The sequence below is a fragment of the Narcine bancroftii genome, chromosome 9 (assembly GCF_036971445.1).
Source record: "Narcine bancroftii isolate sNarBan1 chromosome 9, sNarBan1.hap1, whole genome shotgun sequence".
NCBI classification, from domain to species: Eukaryota; Metazoa; Chordata; class Chondrichthyes; order Torpediniformes; family Narcinidae; genus Narcine; species Narcine bancroftii.
Genome location: NC_091477.1, coordinates 113,011,679 through 113,031,821, shown reverse-complemented (window position 1 = coordinate 113,031,821; position 20,143 = coordinate 113,011,679). Strand labels below are relative to the sequence as shown.

The window sequence follows — 20,143 nt, the reverse complement described above, 5'->3', positions numbered from 1 at the left end:
TTCTCTGAACCCTCTCCAACGCCAGCACAACTTTTCTCAAATAAGGAACCCAAAACTGTACACAGAACTCAAATGAGTGCTTTATAGAGTCTCAACATTACATCCCCGTTCTGGTATGCTGTCCCTCTAGAAATTAATGCCAACATTGCATTAGCCACCTTCACCATTGACTCAACCTTTAGGGTATCCTGCATGAGGACTCTCAAGTCCCATTACCTCAGAATTTTTAATTTTTTTCCCCTGCCTGTCTATTTCTTCGACCAAAGTGCATGACCATACACTTTCCAACATTGTATTTCATCTGCCATCTCTTTGCCTGTCCTAATCTATCCAAGTCCCTCTGTCGCCTTTCTGGATCCTCAGCACCACCTCCCCATCCACCTATTTTGGTATCATCTACAAATTTAGACATAAAGCCATCTACCCCATAATCCAAATCATTTATATGCAATGTAAAGAGAAGCGGCCCCCAACACCGACCCCAACAGAACACCACTTGTAACTGTTAGCCAATCAGAATGGGATCCCTTTATTCCTACTCTCTGTTTCCTGCTGACCAGCCAATGCTCTAGCCATGCGAGGATCCTTCCTGTAATTCCATGAACTCTCATCTTGATTAGCCGCCTTATGTGTGGCACCTTCTCAAAAGCCTTTTGAAAGTCCAAATGCACAATATCCATTCCATCTCCCCTGTCTATCTTCCTTGAGATCTCTTCAAAAAATTCCAAAAGGTTTGTCAGGCATGATTTTCCTTTAAGGAAACCATGCTGACTTGGGCCTAACTTTTCATGTATCTCTAGGTATTCTGTAATCACATCCTCGATGGACTTGCTTATGTAGATAGTCAATTAAGCTTATATACTCAGTGTTGATGTGGTCATTGCCTCCCTGAATCACAAAAGATTTTCTCATATATGACAAGGTACAGCTCATGATTGTCCAGAAGTTTCAGAACCATAAATTGTCATCCTTCCCATAAAGTCTCTTCAATAGCTGAATTTCTCTTTCTTTCTTTCTCTCTCTCTCTCTCTCTCTCTCTCTCTCTCTTTCTCTCTCTCTCTTTACTCCTTCCTCTCTCTTTCTCTCCCCCTCACCACTCCCTCTCTTTCACTCTCATGTTGATTTCAGGTCCTCACCTTCTCACCCCTCAGATATCCTTCTTTTCTTTGATCTTGCATGCCAGTTTCCTGGTTTTTCCTGAGTTACCTGATTTGGTTGTTTCAAAAACATCTATGTAATTACACCACTAGGTCACCAGGGGTCATCCCGGTGACCTTGTCTATAAAGCAGTCCAGAGCTGCAGTCGAGCCTTCCAGGTTCGTCTTGCAGAGAGACAAGACCTCTTAGTGTACATATTAGCTTATTAAAGCTGTCTTATACTCGCACTGCTGGTGTGGTTATTGTCAGTACATTTTGTTCATTACTGGTCCTGTTCCTTTTGCAAGTTAAGTGTTTCCTTCTTTGCTCATGAAAAAAGTGGCATCTCACCCTAATAGATTTGCATAGTCACAAATCTTGTTTGCTCTCCTTTCTCCTTCATGCCCTCTTTTGTCATCTGTCTGTTAATCAGTGTTCTTCCCTTCAGTAACAGGTTTCAAATACTTTTTGCAGTTTTCACTTGGTAGATTTAGTGTTCTTTCCCAGGTTAACTCTCTCCTTCCAACATGACACCACATACTAAATTAGAGCCTTATCAGTCTGAAACTTTTATATTTAATTCTAGTGTAGTCTTTGCAGTTAGCATTATTTTGAGCCAACAGTGAGCTGCTGAAGGAAATTAGTAGGTCATGGGTAGAAACGGTCAACATTTGGGTCTGAATCCTTCTATCAAGTTCAAAGTATGAAGGGAGTGATATTCTGTATGGGATGGAGGAATGAAGCTGGGGAAAGGCCAAGAGGAGATAGGATCATGGAAGGAAGATGGAGAGTCCATTGGAGAATGGCAATGGAAGTAAGTTCAGGAGTCAGTAAAAAAAAAAGATGGAGGATATAATTGACCATCATCTTTATTTCTTGATCTTACACCACATTAATCCTTGCCATGAGGAAGCGTAGAGGGGGGAGATAGATAAGATCGTTGAATGGTATAACAACAACCCCCTTGTACTCAACATCAGCAAAGCCAAGGAGATGATTGTGGACTTCAGGAGGAAGTCAGGGGAAAACAGCCCAGTCCTCATCGAGGGCTCCGTAGTGGAGAGGGTCAAGAACTTCAAATTTCGGGTGTCAACATCTCCGAGGATCTGTCCTGGAGCCTCCACATTGATGCAATCCCAAAGAAGGCTTGCCAGCAGCTATACTTTGTGAGGTGTCTGAGGAGATTCTGTACATCACCGAAGATTCTCGTAAACTTCTACAGGTGTACCATGGAGAGCATTCTGGCCGGTTGCATCACCACCTGGTATGTAGGCACCAACTCTCAAGACAAGAATAAACTTCAGAGAGTTGTTAACACAGCCTCCGACACCACAGGCACCAGACTTCCACTCCATCGAGGACATCCACATGAGGCGGTGTCTTAATAAAGCAGCCTCTCTCCTCAAAGACCCCACCACACAGGCCATGCCCTCTTCACTCTGCTACCATCGGGGAAAAGGTACAGGGGTCTAAAGTCGAGCACTCAAGAGCACAAGGACAGCTTCTTCCCCGCTGCCATCAGATTCTGAATAATCAATGAACCAGGGACACTGCCTTACTTTTTCGTTCACTATTTTTTTATAGTAATGTTGAAAGATGGTTATAATATGAATGTTTGTACTGTGATGCTCCACAAAACACCAAATTTCATGACTTGTTCGTAACAATAAATTCTGATTCTGTTATATTCACTTTAACAATCTTTACAACATTAAGCCACTGCAGTAATATATCATTGCCTCCTATGGCGCTGTGGGGCCTGCTGAGTTCCTCCGGCATTTCTGTGTTTTAACTATAATCACAGCGTCTGCAGACTTTCTTGTTTCACTCCATTTCTTTGGAATCTGTTTGGATATCCATACCCTACTCACTCCTCTTAGGTCACTGGGGAAAGCGATAATGCAGCCCACAGTTTGCACTCTCTCCTCCCGATTGTGTTATGGATCCGGCTGGATCAGGTGGTAATCCAAGAATATTTGTTTTAAATTCTGTGGTCCTACATCCTCACTTCTTCTCCCTCCCCACCCCCCCCCCCCCCACATCCCTTTAAACCCAGGGTCACGAACTCTAAAATGTCTTCATGCCCCACTATTTTACATTGTGTTGAAAATAACAGGATGCTCTTCCTCCATCTTGTAACGTATTTTTTTGTTCTTTTCTAACATTTGCTGATATTTTTTCGGATTCACTTCCTCCAGTTTCACAGCTGAAACTGGTCACATGGTCATTCTGGATGTGGCAATTTACACGCTGATGAAAAGGTTTAGTCACTGTGAGACTATGCAGTCATTTTCCTCTATCTGAGGTTTTCAAAAATTGTTTAAGAGGAATGTGTATTTTTATTTTTACAGAGAACAGATGGCAGACAAGAACTGAACACTACTGAAGCAGAAAGTGCTTGGATGTTCCGGATATGGTACAACTTCGATCACAAGTATCTTTTCTTTCGGTGAACTGTAAGTCACAGCTCAGCAGACGATACATCGAGATAACCCTTCATATAGGATTGCCCATGTTAGATAGTTCATCAAACAAGAAGGCTCACCATACATTAGTGAAATGTATTCACAGTAAACCCCAGTTATCCAGAATTCAAGCAACTGGCAAAAAATAAATTGAGGAAAATAAATAATAAAAATTAAAAAGGTTAAGAAAAGTTTAAAATTACAAAAGTAAATGTTCTCTAAAGTAACACCTCAACCTTTGGTGAAGATGGGAGCAAATATTCAGCCAGCAGAGTGGTTTGGTCATTCTTTGCTCATAGCAGCTATTTGAATAACGCTGTGTTTCAATAAAATGACGTTGCCCAGGATGAAGAGCTGGTTGATGCTGCTCGGCTTTGGGGTGACTCACGTAAAGTGTCTCCTTATCCCTGCTTAGTAAGAGCCTTTATCTTTATTAGTATATTATAAAGTATATAAGTAAAGTTTTTTTTTCTGTAAACTTTGTTGGGGGGGGGGAGTTCATTATCATTCATTTTTTTGTTCATCTTTTGGGCGTCTTCATGGAGGGGGAGGAACCTGCAGATGCAGCTATGGTTAAATATTTTCAAAGAATGTGACTGAAAATAAAGTGAATTGCTTTATGGTTTATATATGCATGCAAGTGAAGTTTGTTCAGTGTAAGTACAGTATAATATTTTTGTCTTTTTAATTGTTTATTCTCAATACAATAGTTAGGCATTGTAAGAGTGAATGTCAAGTAAGTGGAAAACTTACTTATCCAGCATCTACCAATCCCTGTAGGTGCCGTGTGCCAGGGGTTTTACTGTATATACTGTGCATATACGTGCTGTCATGCTCTTGATCTCTCTGCCCTTCTGATATTTGACAACATTCACATATTTCAATGGTAGGTCAAGATTCTTAATCCCCCCCCAAAAGATCTTTGTCCCAGTGATGGTTCACAGTAAGCCAGTACAGAGGATATAAGTGTGATGGTGAGAATAAGTTCAAAGGACTTAAGAAGCAACAAGTCCTGAACATGTGTTATTAGTAATTATAGTCTTTATTTACTTGTAGGAATTTGCAACAGGGAACACATTCACACACACATACAAGGCAATAACACACCAGTCATCCACATCAGACCCAGGTTAATCATCAATAATCGCAACTCCCAATTGTAATGCAAAAATTAAACAAAAACAAATGATACCCGCCACCCCCTCTCTCACTAGTAGGCATAGCACACCGATTAACAAAGAAGTACAAATAAACTCTTATCTACAATGTGTGAGACACAACAGTCTCTCTCAGGTATGTGCCACAACAACCACCAACCTCCCCCATCCTTTACCAGAATACACCTTGCAATTGGTTTTCCAACAAGGCCTTCGGCTCGTAACCCTGGAATGGATGTCAGGGTTGATCGCAAGGGTAAAGAGAGTGAACAAGCCCAAGTGCCGAGTTTTATCCTGCAGCCAGCTAGGAGTCCGGCCTAGTTGGGCCCATGTGGTCTTAGGTGAAGAGGAGGACCAATTGGAAGGTATCTGTACTTGTGGATAGGTCTGACCTTGATTGCCCTGGGGAAATGACTTTTGAAGATGACTGTCCAGGAGGAAGCTCGTGAAAATTCCTTTGTTTTGACCTGTCCAACCTGTTGCATAATCCTCTGACTAACAGTTAGTCATCTTTAACCATTAATACTTTTGCACTGAAACGTGAACATCTGCATCATTTTTCATGTGCTTGATGTCTGACTTTTGTGTGCATGGCACATACTTGAGCGGTTCCTTAATTTTCCTGTGAAATATCTCATCGTGGCCACATTAGAAATGTTTTATGGTTGAACAGAAAGTATCATGTGCTGTTTTCATGTCGCGGCGACATGGAAAGGTGTGAGAAAGTACCATGGGAAAGGTACCCACTGCAGAAAAGTTGCAACTCTCGGAAGACCTGTGGAGCTGGTAGGTCCACTCCAACTCCAGGTCAATGCCTTCAGTCTCACCTCCAGGTGAATGTTGTACTTACACCTATTCAAGCCCTCAAACAGTCCTTTCAAGTGAAGCAACACTTCACCTGCTTCTGTAGGGTCATTTACTTCATCCAGTGCTCCTGATGTGATCATGCCTACATCGGGGAGACTGGATGCAGGTGGGAGATCACTTCGTTGAGCCCCTATGCTCTGTTCGCTGCAACAGCGAGGACCACCCAATGGCCAACCCCTTCAATTCTACACACCATCGCCATACCAACATGTCTGTTCATGGCCTCAAACTGCCAAGATGAACTTGAAGGAGCAGCATCTTATATTCTCTCGGCAGTCTCCAATGTGTTGGCATCAATATCGTCTTCTCCATTATCTGTCAAACCTCCACCCTTTCCCCAGTCTTTCTCTTTTCATCATCCCTCTGTCTCCTTCCCTCCAGCTTCCTTTACCATTGCTTCCTTCTTCAATCAAAGAGCTCCCCTTCTTCACCCTCTGCCCTCTTCCCCTATAATTTCTCAGCTTTTTTCTAGTCTTCGCCCTACCACCTGTATTCACCTATTAACCTGTGATCCTTCCCCCCTCCCCAATCCCCCCCTCCCCAACAATCCCCCCCTCCCCACCTCTTTGGCTTGGCTTCGCGGACGAAGATTTATGGAGGGGGTAAAAAGTCCACGTCAGCTGCAGGCTCGTTTGTGGCTGACCAGTCCGATGCGGGACAGGCAGACACGATTGCAGCGGTTGCAAGGGAAAATTGGTTGGTTGGGGTTGGGTGTTGGGTTTTTCCTCCTTTGCCTTTTGTCAGTGAGGTGGGCTCTGCGGTCTTCTTCAAAGGAGGCTGCTGCCCGCCAAACTGTGAGGCGCCAAGATGCACGGTTTGAGGCGTTATCAGCCCACTGGCGGTGGTCAATGTGGCAGGCACTAAGAGATTTCTTTAGGCAGTCCTTGTACCTTTTCTTTGGTGCACCTCTGTCACGGTGGCCAGTGGAGAGCTCGCCATATAATACGATCTTGGGAAGGTGATGGTCCTCCATTCTGGAGACGTGACCCATCCAGCGCAGCTGGATCTTCAGCAGCGTGGACTCGATGCTGTCGACCTCTGCCATCTCGAGTACCTCGACGTTAGGGGTGTGAGCGCTCCAATGGATGTTGAGGATGGAGCGGAGACAACGCTGGTGGAAGCGTTCTAGGAGCCGTAGGTGGTGCCGGTAGAGGACCCATGATTCGGAGCCGAACAGGAGTGTGGGTATGACAACGGCTCTGTATACGCTTATCTTTGTGAGGTTTTTCAGTTGGTTGTTTTTCCAGACTCTTTTGTGTAGTCTTCCAAAGGCGCTATTTGCCTTGGCGAGTCTGTTGTCTATCTCATTGTCGATCCTTGCATCTGATGAAATGGTGCAGCCGAGATAGGTAAACTGGTTGACCGTTTTGAGTTTTGTGTGCCCGATGGAGATGTGGGGGGGCTGGTAGTCATGGTGGAGAGCTGGCTGATGGAGGACCTCAGTTTTCTTCAGGCTGACTTCCAGGCCAAACATTTTGGCAGTTTCCGCAAAGCAGGACGTCAAGCGCTGAAGAGCTGGCTCTGAATGGGCAACTAAAGCGGCAGCATCTGCAAAGAGTAGTTCACGGACAAGTTTCTCTTGTGTCTTGGTGTGAACTTGCAGGCGCCTCAGATTGAAGAGACTGCCATCCGTGCGGTACCGGATGTAAACAGCGTCTTCATTGTTGGGGTCTTTCATGGCTTGGTTCAGCATCATGCTGAAGAAGATTGAAAAGAGGGTTGGTGCGAGAACACAGCCTTGCTTCACGCCATTGTTAATGGAGAAGGGTTCAGAGAGCTCATTGCTGTATCTGACCCGACCTTGTTGGTTTTCGTGCAGTTGGATAATCATGTTGAGGAACTTTGGGGGACATCCGATGCGCTCTAGTATTTGCCAAAGCCCTTTCCTGCTCACGGTGTCGAAGGCTTTGGTGAGGTCAACAAAGGTGATGTAGAGTCCTTTGTTTTGTTCTCTGCACTTTTCTTGGAGCTGTCTGAGGGCAAAGACCATGTCAGTGGTTCCTCTGTTTGCGCGAAAGCCGCACTGTGATTCTGGGAGAATATTCTCAGCGACACTAGGTATTATTCTATTTAGTAGAATCCTAGCGAAGATTTTGCCTGCAATGGAGAGCAACGTGATTCCCCTGTAGTTTGAGCAGTCTGATTTCTCGCCTTTGTTTTTGTACAGGGTGATGATGGTGGCATCACGAAGATCCTGAGGCAGTTTACCTTGGTCCCAACAAAGCTTGAAAAACTCATGCAGTTTGGCATGCAGAGTTTTGCCGCCAGCCTTCCAGACTTCTGGGGGGATCATTGTAGATTTATCCTGAAGAAGGGGCTTCACCCAGACACGTCGAATGCCTTTTTTAAAAAAATTTTATTTAATGTCACAATAATTCACTATACGCTTTACATACATAAATTCATATAGTGGCATTTCCCTCCTCCCTCTCCTTCCCCCAAAATTAACCCCAAGTAAAAAGGTGTCATCTGGTTATTATCCAATTTTTATTGACTTGATGAATAATATTATATATAATATTATATTCGGTAGCAAACATTATACTATCCCTTTAAGAGTTGGAAATTTTAGTCTGGCGATCACCAATGAACTTTATACATGGTTCCCAGATTTTTTTTTAATTGTCCAAATTTATCGCTTAAATTATAGTGTTTTTTTTTCCATATACCAGCACTGTATTTTCAAAGTTGTTTCCATTTTCTGAGTTGTCGGAATGCCTTTCACTCCCTATGAATTCTGCATGACCTGCTTAGTTTCCCCAGCAAATTTTGTGTTTTAGACTAGACCCCAGCATCTTCAGATTTCTTGTTTACCAAGATTAGGTTGGACAATGTGGATGTAAATCTCTGCCTCGCCTGGAAGATCTATTTGTGGAGGTGAGGGAAGAGATGCGGGGACCATGGGGCTAGCTGGACTGTCATTTGGCATGGACCAGATGGACTGGAAGCCCATTTTTGTGTTGAGGTCTTAAGTGGTTCTTCACCCTCCTTGCATTTCCTGCAGCTACAATGGCCGGGGTGCAAAGAGCAGAGTGAAGAGTTTGAGAAGGCATGGATAGGGCTGGAGAGGAGAAGATGTGGCTGGTAATGGGATCGTGCTGGTTGGCAGAAGTGGCTGGAGGGATGGAAAGTGAGGGACCATTATCTTTGTTCTGCTTAGGCGGGAGATAAGGGGAGAGGTCTGAGAATGAGGAGATACAGGTGCAGGCTTTATCAATGTCAGTATGGGGAAAATCAGTGTTTGTTAAAGAAAGAGGGCATTTCAGATGCCCTGGAGTGGTTGGCCTCATGCTGGGAACAGCTGCAGTGGAGGAATTATCAAGCACAAAGTTGCTGGAGGAACTCATCAGGTTGGACAGGTATGTTATGTAGGACTAGATGTGGCACTCCTGAGACTCGCTGGGTAGCCAAGTGAGTGGTGGCATCGTCTGGGTTATTGAGGGCACCCTCCTCCCTCAGTGTTTCGCTGATAGACCCATGATACCTCCGGAGGATTTAGCAGTGAATCCCGGTGTCCTGGGCGCACCCCCTTAGATGCCATTCACTCACTTGGGTGCCCAGGTGGAATCCTTTCTCCTCATCCAGAGCCACTGACTACCCTTTTCAGCAGCTCTGGAGATATCTCGTCAGTGTACCTTTCTTCACACTCCCAACTCCTGGAGTAGCCTTGATGTGGATCCTCTGCAGTCAACTTCAACCGGTCGGTCTCTTGCCTTCCAGCCACATTGATGCACATCAACTGCAAGCTCAGCGTCCCTCAGTTTTTTGTGTCCACAGCACAAGGTCTGGTCTGAGATTGGTTTCCACGCTTTCATTGGGAAGCAGAGCAAAACTTGGCAAGTCAGGTGCCACCAACTATAATTTTACACCAAGATGTTGAAACATACAGTATAATTGTGTCTGGATGCCAGTTCATATCAAGAACAACCACCTCCTCCTGTTGCCTTGGTCAGTAAGTCATTGGTTACTTTATAGTCTTCCAGATGTCTTGCGCAAGAGAAGTTTTGCCGTTTCCATTTATGCTTCAAACGTCTGCATCTTGCATGATCTGTGCAGATACAGGTCAGCAGTGCCTTTTAATTACTAGGAAGGGATAACCAAGAATTGTCATTCTATATTTGATTATGACTTCCTGTGAGTTTTGTTGGGTTTTCCAGACCTTATCAGCATTGAAATTTCCTTGATGGAGATTGACTGCAGGACTCTGAACCAACTTCAGTCTGATCTGATGCCGGAGTTATGATCAGTAGTGAAATGTTTGTCTTCCCCAATTCACTGGGTTCTAAATGAATGCAGTTCAAAAACCCTGACACAGAGTTTCATTTAGCAAAATATCATCGTGAGAAAGACTGCTATGAAAGATAATTAGTGCAAACCCAAAGCTGTCATTCAATTAGAGCTTTTCAGTTTTCTTTCATCACAGCTGATAATAAGATCCAATTAAGTAAACTGGGGGAACAGATGGACATACAGAGTGCCATTAAAATGCATCTAATTTAATTTTAGTAATCTATGGCTTATAATTTTCACTCACCAATCACCTTTTTCCATTGAACCCACAAGGAGACAAAAGGAAAGAGAGAGAGACAGAGCTAAAGAAAAAGAGAAATAAGGATTGGGGAAGTGGGGGCTAATGGAAACCAGAGACGTCGATATTAATGCCATCTGGTTGGAAGGTGCCAAGGAATATGAGGTGTCATTCCTTCAATTTGTGGGTGGTCTCATTATGGCAGTGCATGGGATCATAGACAGACATGACGGCATGGGAATGGGGCGGGGAATTGAAATGGATTGCCACTGTGAGATCCCTGCTATTGCAGTGTGTTGAGTGAAGCGATCTCCCTGTCTGCATCCAATCTCTCCGATGTAGAGGAGGCCACAACAGGGAGCACCAGTTGCAGCAGATGACCCCTGCAGATCCACGTGAAGCATGGAAGGTGGAAAATGAGTGTCCTCCTTCAAATTAATTCCAGGATGCTTTATCAGAGCAAAGAACTAACTGTCCATTGATCAGCAAAATTTCCATTTACTCCCTCAGAATTAACTAAGGGTTAATTAACTAAGAGATGAGTGGAACAGACACTCTTCGTGGCTCATCTTCTGTGTTGATAATTTAGGCAAGATCTGGGATACGGAAAGAGATTACTGGATCCTAGATGTTTTAAATCAGTGATTCCCAAATTGAGCACTGCTGCCCCCTGTGGGGGTGGAAAGATCCAAGGGGGATGGTGAGGGAAAAGGGGGTGGTGAGGAAAAAAGGAGCATTCTGAACCTTCAGTCTTGTTATCATTCAGTCTGCTGCAAAGTTTAATGAAGAAGCCAGTGCAGTCGTTTTCTGGCCAGACTTGGATAGCAGAAGTGAGCAAAGATAATTAGCGACTAGGTGTTCTTGCGAGAGCTGGTCTCAGTGGCTGCCAGGTTGTGCTGGCGTCACTACACCCCCTGCTCAGCACTGCCTCTGTCACCACCACCCACCCCTTCTCAGTGCCGCCACTAACCCCTCCCACCCTGCTCAGTGCCGACACTAACCCCCATCTCAGCCCCGCCACTAACCTCCACCCACTCAGCGCTGCCACTAACTTCCTCCCCGCCCCCACCCCAGCCAGTGCCATTGTATGTGGTGGGGGGGGTGGGGAGGAGCACTTAGGATGTGGTCTAGAGGCCACTGCTTTAAATGGAACTGTGATAAAAATTCTGACAATATGAAACTCTGTGGACATTGAAGTCTCTTTAAAAAAAATTGGGAGACGTTCAATATGGATCATCTGTTTTGTAAAGGCTAATAGCCGAATAGCTTCCAGCAGGCAACGTGCTGAATGTATGTTTTTTAAAAATCTTGGAGCTGTTTTTGTGATCTGGAATAATTCTAATAATTGCTTAGGATGGATGAAGCATTCATCTGAAATCTGAATGTGTTCTCTGTAACCCTTTCCAAACTAAGTGCCTCATCAAATTGAACTTTCTGTGGACCAATTGCTCAAATCTTTCCATCTAAAAGTCCTGATATCCCATAATCCTTTCGAGGATTAAATTAATGTTTCAAAGTGCTTAACTGAGTAAAAACAATGGTTGCGAGATCTTTGGAAATGGGCTTGGATTGATGCAGGGAAGTAGGAAGGTGTGGAGCCTGTGGTTCAAGTTGAAATGAGCAGGAACGGTTTGGAAAGCAGAGCTCTGAAAGTTAGGGAAAAGCAGCTGAGGGCTTCTCCGTGGGAAATAGGGCAGCAACAAAGGAGGGGGCTGCAATGATTGCATGAAGGAGATTTCTAAATAAGTGGACCGATTGTAAAGATCAGTGAGTTGGGGTGTGAGAGGGAGGTTGAGGAGAGGGGAGGATGTCAAAGAAGACTTGTGATATGATGCAAGTGCCAAATTTTGGCAGAATAACCGCTAAGATAAGATGCAAACCATTCGAGAAGACTGAAGACAATTAAATTGAAGGGAAGAGTAGTTACATTAAAGACATAGTGACTCATGCAGCACAGGATGCAAAGCCTGAGGATGACTGACTTTAGAAATGTATGAAACATTGTGACGTCTGAAGTGCAGCCATGAATATATGTACAGCACTTAGAGAGTGACCTGATAATGTGTTGGAAGGCAGGGGAGTGAGAGTGAAGTACCCTTATTTTTCCTCTAACCACGCCAGGAGTTATTTTATGTTCAGTTGAGTGAAAACGAAGCCTTGGTTTGAGAATTGTCAAAAAGACTATGCGGGCTGAGTTTTAAGATGTTTCCTGTTTTTATTTATTGAAGTTCAAGCTCCTGCCCCTGTTGTGATTTTTCAATCTTATAAAGTGCTGCTGTTTAGCCTCCCAGTCAGGGTCACGCGAAGCCATGGATTGCAGATGGTGGATGGTTTTTACAAAGAGGATTCTACAGATTGGAATTTATGGTTGTAAAACTGAAAATGCTAAGCAGATGAATCTGCTGATCAATGGCCAGGGTTACCCATCCAGTACAGACCCCGCAACTGAAGAAGGCAACGGGGAACCACTTCAGTATTTTTTTTCCCTTGTATAATCATGAACTCAGCTCAAAGATGGAGCCTCCACCAAAGGTGGACAGGGGAGGCAACAACAATTCAGAGGGTCAAGATCGTGACAGATGGAGAGACATGATCGCCCACCTGAATGAATGAATGATAGGTGCTCCTTCCCCCCCCCCCCACATAGAAATATATTCTCCGCAGAGGATGGCACATTGTTTCCACTCTGCTATATCATTCTCTGTGCAGAAGGTTCTGTAATGATGTCACAGTTCTCTCCAAGCATTTCCTTTTGTTGCCTTTCACTATCTCTTCTTTGGCCTAGGAGTCGGTGGGTGGTATGAATTTAGTTGGAGCCACAGTATGGGTTTGAAGTGCGGCAGAATAAAAGCAGTCAGATTGTGGTAAATTTGCAGCTTTACTCCCAGACTGTTACAAGCATTCTACTTTCAATCTCCAGTTCGAATTCCTTGACTTTTTAGCCTTGCCTTGATTTCTTTTTCTCTGTGGTATTTCACTCTCTGATTTTCTCCCTTTCTCTCTCATTCTCTCAATAGAAAAATGTATTAGAAGATACATAAGAAAAATAAAACATAACTAAATATTTTGACAGCAAAACTTTTAACTCTGCACAAACTCTGCCGTGTTACTTTAGAGTGTGTGGATACCTGTATAGGCAGATAACCCTTGAATCAATTAATTTTGGCATGGCACAGTGGCTCAGCTAGTTGATCCGCTGGCTCACAGCACCATAGAACTAGGCTCAATTCTGAACTTACATGGAGTTTGAAGGTTTTCATTGCCACTGCGGCAGTTTGGTCAGGGTGTTCTGGTTTCCTCTCACCCACAAAGCCATGTGGATCAGTAGGTCATCTGGTTATTGAGCTCAGTGGATGGAATTTTGCACCCTAAGGGCCAAGAAATCTGAGGTAATCTCCATCAGATTCCATGAAGAGTCCAGCAGGAATCCCAGGATTGGCAGGAAACTCAGCAGAAGACTGGACTTGAGATGCTGATCACAAATCATTTGAATGGCTAAAATCCTCGACTTTTACAGGGAAGGTCAGGCTCATTGCCACATCTCCACTCTTGAATCATCATTTTTGATTTTGGGTGGTTAGCAAACAGATTACCATAAGGATTGGAGGAAGGTGTGGATATAAACATTGTTGGTGTTGCCACCTCCATTCTCAATACCCATTTTCTCCTCCCAACCCTGTTGTTATTATTCCAAACCTTGACATTGAACTGCTGAACGACTAATGAACTGCTCATAAAAGCCTTCTGAGACTTTGCTATGTACTGTAGCTAGTTTTATGTGTACTGCATCTGTATCATTTGTCTGTAAGTGTGTTTGCGTATTTTTGCACCAAAGAACACTGTTTGGTAGGGTTGTACTTGTACAATTGGATGATAATAAACTTGAACCTGTTATGTTCCCTCCATGCCAACTTTGATCACTTCACTCTCCCTTTATGCTGTACTCTGCTGGGATTTTTTTTATCATTTAATGCAGCCTCTCATCTGACATTGCATTCCTTTCCACTTCCATGATTATCTCTTGTACACATCCAAGCAGATCTTCCTGACATTAGCTCCAATTTGATCTCCTTCCTCACCTCTTCAATGACTGCTGAATCCAATCTCATCCTCAATTGTTCTGCCATTTTCTCTCTTTCAAATTCTGTGGGATCCTTATATTGACAGAACCCACTATCTGGCTGATTCCCTATCCACCTCTCTCTGTCTTTGTGGGCAGCTGAACCATTGACCTGTGGACATGAGTTCAAATCACATCTGATCATCGGCAATTAAATACATTTCAAACTAAAAGCAAAGTTCGATAATGGTGTCCATGAAATAACTAGGTTATCTAAACATCCACAAGGTTTACTTCTGTCCTTGAAGGGTGATCACGTGTGATGCCCGATGCACCAGAATGAATCAAAATGAATATATCACAAATTTGTTGTTTTGCAGTTCCATCACTGCAAACATTTATATAAACTACCTTACAAAGTAAATAAAAATTGTGCAAGATAAAGTCCAAGTAAGGCAGTGTCTGCTGTTCATTGTACTTTCAGGAATCCGATGGCGGAGGGGAAGAAGCTGTCCTTGTGCTGCTCATCTTCAGGCTCCTGTACCTTTTTCCCAATGGTAGCACGGTGAAGAGGGCATAGCCTGGGGGGTGGGGGTCCTTGAGAATAGAGGCTGCTTTCTGAAGACGCCACCTTTTGCAGATGTCGTCGATTGAGCGAAGATTGGTGCCTGTGATGTCGCGGGCCGAGTTGACAATTCTCTGGAGGTTTTTCCTGTCCTGAGCATTGGCACCTCTGTACCAGGCAGTGATGCAACCGGCCAGAATGTTCTTCACAGTCCACCTGTAGAAGTTTTCGAGAGTCTTTGGTGACCTACTGAATCTCCTCAAACACCTCACAAAAAACAAATGTTTTTTTACTGCCCTGTGGATGGTCCAGCTTTGAGGGGTCTCACCAATAACTTCAACATCCTGTGAAAGAATTTTTAAAATGTATTACAGCCTTGGTGAATAAATATTGCAGCACTGAATTTGGGATGGTTTAATTCTGATCCCACAACACCATGGGCTGGGTCCTGTGTCGGCTGTTATGTTCTATTGGAGTTTTACAGCAGTAAGTGAGGCCCTTCAGTCAATTTGTCCATTCTCACCCAGCTAGTCTCACTTGCTTACATTTGGCCCCTATCCACTGTACCCATCTAAACACCTTTTTAATGTTACAATTATATCTTTCTCTACCGTTTTCTCGGCAGCTTGTTCCATAATCCTGTCATCCTCAGCGTGACACAAGTACTCCTCAGGTCCCTTTTAAATCTTTCCCCTCACACCTGAAATGAAGCATTAAATTCCCCTACCCTGTTTACCTTGTGTGCTAGCATGGCCACCAGCTGATAAACTAGCATTCAGCAACAATCAGTTACATCAGTCCATCCTGTTGTACACTCCACATCCTCTGCTAACTACCAGCCACCACAATTAAACTGTGCTTCCCTGCTGAGTTCAACATTTAGAATGATGATACAAGGTCATTCACCATGAACAACCATAAATCCAGGAAGTCCTGGGAAGTTGCATTAATTGTGTAGGACTTCCAATTATTAAGTTGAACTTGTCGGCTAGATATATGAATTGTTCTGAGACAAACTTCTTCCTCATAACTCATTCTTCAGTTAAAGGATTTTTAAATCTCTTTTTCATCATCTGGATGTTATTGCTATTTTTAGCCTGCTGCTATTTGAAAGAGGTAGAGGTGCCACAAGTCTCGGCACCGCCAGGTTCAGGAAGAGTTGCCACCCTTCCACCATCAGACTCCTCGACAACAAACTCAATCAGAGAGTCATTAACGGACTCTTACTTTGCACGTTATTTATGACTGAATAGTTATTTTTTTCTTATTGCAGTCAGTTTGTTTACACTTCTCTCTTCCGTAAACGTATTTTTGTGGAGTACAGTATTGTGCACTACTGATAAGTAGTGGCCCACAGGAGAAAGAATCTCAGGATTGTATGTGATGTCATGTATGCACTCTGACAATAAATCAAACTTTGAGCTGCAGCAAGAGTTTTAGAGCATACGTACATTGTACAATGTGTATGACAATAAACTAATTGTCCTTAATATCAAAACCAGATGTGGAAACAAATTATCCTTAATATCAAAGAACTCCCTAAAATTTCAACAAACTGATAGGGATTGGATCCCAGCTTTTTTAATAGAGTAACGTGAAGGCACTGTACCTAATTACTGCTATTCAATTCCTCGCCACAATTCGGGCTTCAGCTGAAGAAGGATGTTGTCCAGATCGTACAATTTTCCTGTATTGTATGCTGAATATCTTTGGTAAAAGTATGACTGCAGACTTTGTAATTTCATTCCTGAACCAGTCCAAATAGATTCACATTTCAACTTCTGGATGAAACATAATTCTTGGGAAATACAAACAGACAGCTCATAGCAAAATGTAGCTCGCTGGACAAGTGAGGAGCTACTAAGTGTGTCTTGGAATAATGCTACATTTGAAATAAATAGGATTTGTGTCTAAAATCAGAAAACTGGAAAAGTGAAAATTCCAGAAATACTCAGCTGTGTGGCTCCAGCGAAAGGAGACAAAAGTTAATGTTTCAGGTCAAAGAGCCTTCGACAGATCAGGGAATGACAGGAAACAAGTCATATTCATGTAGCAGAGGAGGTGGAGGTGGGATGGGTAGAACAAGAGGTGAGAGGGCAAGGCAAGATGACTATGGGACATTAGAGTTCAGCAAGAAAGTCTGCAGATGCTGGGCTTCAGGGCAATATACAAATGTGCTGGAGTAACTCAGCAGTTCACGTGGCATCCAAAGCCTGGGCTTTCATCGGGTATGAGAATAGGCAGGCACCTGAAAAAAAGGATGGGGGGGAGGAGGAGGAGAAGGGAAGGGAAAGGTGGGAGGGTAGAAGAGAAACTGTCTGAGAAGTGATGAGGGGAGAGGACAGAGTGTAGCTCTCTAATAGGAGAGGGAAGCGAAGAGGGTTGAAGGAAAGGAAACAGCGGAATAGGGAAGGAGAGAGACACCGGGAGAGGGGTCACAGGAATTGGAGGCTGATGTTAATGCTGCCTGGTTGGAAACTGCCATGACGGAATCTAATGGTTGAGGAACTTGAGAGCAGCAGGGAGCAGTGAGAGATTCTCACAGAACTCCCTTTGAAGAAATGGTGATGGAGTTAAGGTCGCATTAAGTCAGGGTTGATGCCAAAGGGAGGCATTGGTGGGCATTGTCCCCCCTTAAATGTGGGATAGTGAGTCCCTCCACCCGCTCGCATTTCCCCCCAACCAGCAGCCTAGCGTCCCCCCTTCCCCCCGTGCTGAGCGAGTTTTAAAAAATCAGATTGTGCCCCCCCATACCGCAGCTACCCTAATGCCCCAGGCTAATACTTGTTCTGGCACTGACCCTGCAATGTTTCTTTCCCTGCATGACATGTTGTTAATTGTAAGGCTGTGGGACATAGATTCATGGAATTCAGAGGAGTCAGTCATACGAAGCTACCATCTGGGATTGAATGCCTGTGTCTAAAATAGCACCGAAACCACTTGTCCATGTCAATCAAGAGGTTCATTTATATTAATCCCATTTACCTGAGTTTGGCCTTTATTCCTCTAAACCTTTCCTATCCATGCACATGCCCAAATGAGTTTTAAACAAGCTGCTGATGTTGTGAAGATTACAAAATAATTAGGGTTAGAAACTCTTTTGGTCCTATACACATGACTTTGCGGCCAAGTAATTCTCTAATTCTTTTCCACTTTTTTAATGTAATTTATAGTAATTTTTGCACTGCAAGAACATCGAATTTTGTGATCGGTTGGTGACAAAAAATTATGATCTGAAGTGTACAGATAACATCACTGTAAAGGGCTGGATTTCAAACAATGACGAGATGGAGACTGAAAGGAGATGGATAGGTGCTGGTGACTGACTCAGGAAATGGGAGGGGGTGGGGCACACAACCCTGTCAGTACTACGGGAGCTGAGGTGGAGATGGTGGAGAGCTTCAGGTTACTAGGGGTGAATACCATCAGTGACTTGTTCTGGCCCACCCCTGTAGACTCTTTGGCCAAGGAAGTACATCAACGACTCTACTTCCTTTGAAGCCTAAGGAAATTCAGCATTTCCCCAATGTCCCTTACCTCCTTTTCTAGAGGCACCTTGAAAGTTCCTCCCTGGATGCAGCACAGCTTGATACAGGAACTGCTCCATCCTAGATTGCAGGAAGCAGCAGAGAGTTGTGAACACAGCTCAGGCCACCATGAAAACTACCTCCATACCTCCCGCTTCAGAGCTGGAGATGCTCATGGAGACAAGGAGAGGTCAAGAAGATAAAAACCGAGAATCTCGACACAGCTCTTACTCATTTTCAAGATCTGACTTTCAATGAGAAACACTTATTCCCCATCCCTAATGAATGACAGCGAATGCTGGGGTGAATGATGTTTGATATGAGTTCGAGTAAAGGCGGCAGAGTTTGGGCTGGAGCCATTCATGGACGGTAGAATGTGAAACAATAGCATAGACTCTATCAAGTTCAGAGTTATCAAAGGCTGAGGTGAAAACTTCAGCAGCAGATCAGCTGAAGAGCCTTTGGTGTCAAAGCAGGTAGAATTTTGTCTGAGTGAAGGATTATGTGGTTCAAATTTCACTTAGGGACCAAGTAAGAGAACAGAGCCTTTTTCATGCTCAGACAGCTCCAGGGAAATGGATGCAATTGGCGTCCAGGGAAAGATCTGTGGCAGAGATCGAACACAATGCCTTTGGTCTTTCCAATATTTTGATGGAGGTTATTTCTGTTCATTGACAAACTGAGAATCTGGGGGCACCATTTGGTGATGAATCATTTGTGACAACTTTCCAGCTCATCTCTATTATAAATGTAATTTGTATGGAGCAGAGGTAACCTTACTTATAGCCTGATAAAAGTCTCCCTTAAAACCTGGGTGTTCAGCCTCCTTCTTTAAGCCCCTAATCAATAAAATAGTAAAATGTGATTGGTTAAGGTGGCATGGTTAGTGTAGAGGTTAGCACAGCACTGTTACAGTGCCAGCGACCGGGACATGGGTTCAAATCTTGTACTGTCTACAAGGAGTTTATATGTTCTCCTTCTCCCTGTGTGTGTGTATGAATTTTCTCCAGATGCTCTGGTTTCATCCCACTGTACAAAAACATACCTGGGGTGGGTGGGGGCGGGGGGGTCGCATGGTAGTAGGTCAATTGGGTGTAATTGGTCAGCAAGGACTTGTGGATTGATGGGCCTGTTACCATGCTGTAAGCCTAAAATTTAAATTTAGGCTAAACTTGGGAGTATCATGTACAGTCCTGGTCAGTTCTGTGCAGATGCAAAATAAAAAATAAAAAACTGCTGGAGGAACTTTCAGACCTGATGCTGGATCTGTCAAGGTGAGCCCAATGACTAATCCCACTTTCCATGTTTAAAATATTAAATGGTCCCTGTTCTTTCTTAATGACTGTCAATGGCACCGTTGCTGCCATATTGGTTTGCTTTTAGCAGTAATATACCTTGCAATAATTTGAACACCCTCACTAAAATGGTACTGTAATAAATTTCATGAATAACCCTTCCATGAGAATTTGTCCTCACCTACATTTTCCACAGCAACTTGAAGGACTGGATAGCTGTACTGGGTGGTGTTGTAAGTTCATAAAGAGGAGAACCAAGCATGGTGTCCAAGTCAAACTAAAATCTGCTGGTTTTTAAAGCTACAACTGGAAACATTGCAAAACCGAGATCTGGATATGTTTTTCAATGCATCAAAAAATTTCAACCTGAACATCACGTGGCGGTGAGCGGGAGGTTTGAGCTTGTGGAGTTGTTCTAGTGAACCGGTGCGGACTTGAAAGTCCGACATGGCCTGTTTCCGCTCTGTAAATGGTTATATGGTTCTATGGTTATATGAACAACATTAAACAATGTATAAATGCATTTATATTTCAAATGTAAA

General features: G+C 43.7%; 1 protein-coding gene across 1 annotated transcript in view; it reads left to right on the top strand.

The window, feature by feature from the left end:
- Positions 1-20,143, top strand: part of LOC138742667 (sodium/hydrogen exchanger 9-like) — a 391,181-nt gene that overhangs the window by 330,829 nt on the left and 40,209 nt on the right. Inside the window, exon 14 of the mRNA XM_069897383.1 lies at positions 3,489-3,571. Within this exon, the coding sequence (XP_069753484.1) occupies positions 3,489-3,571 (83 nt within the window). The remainder of the gene's footprint in view (positions 1-3,488; positions 3,572-20,143) is intronic.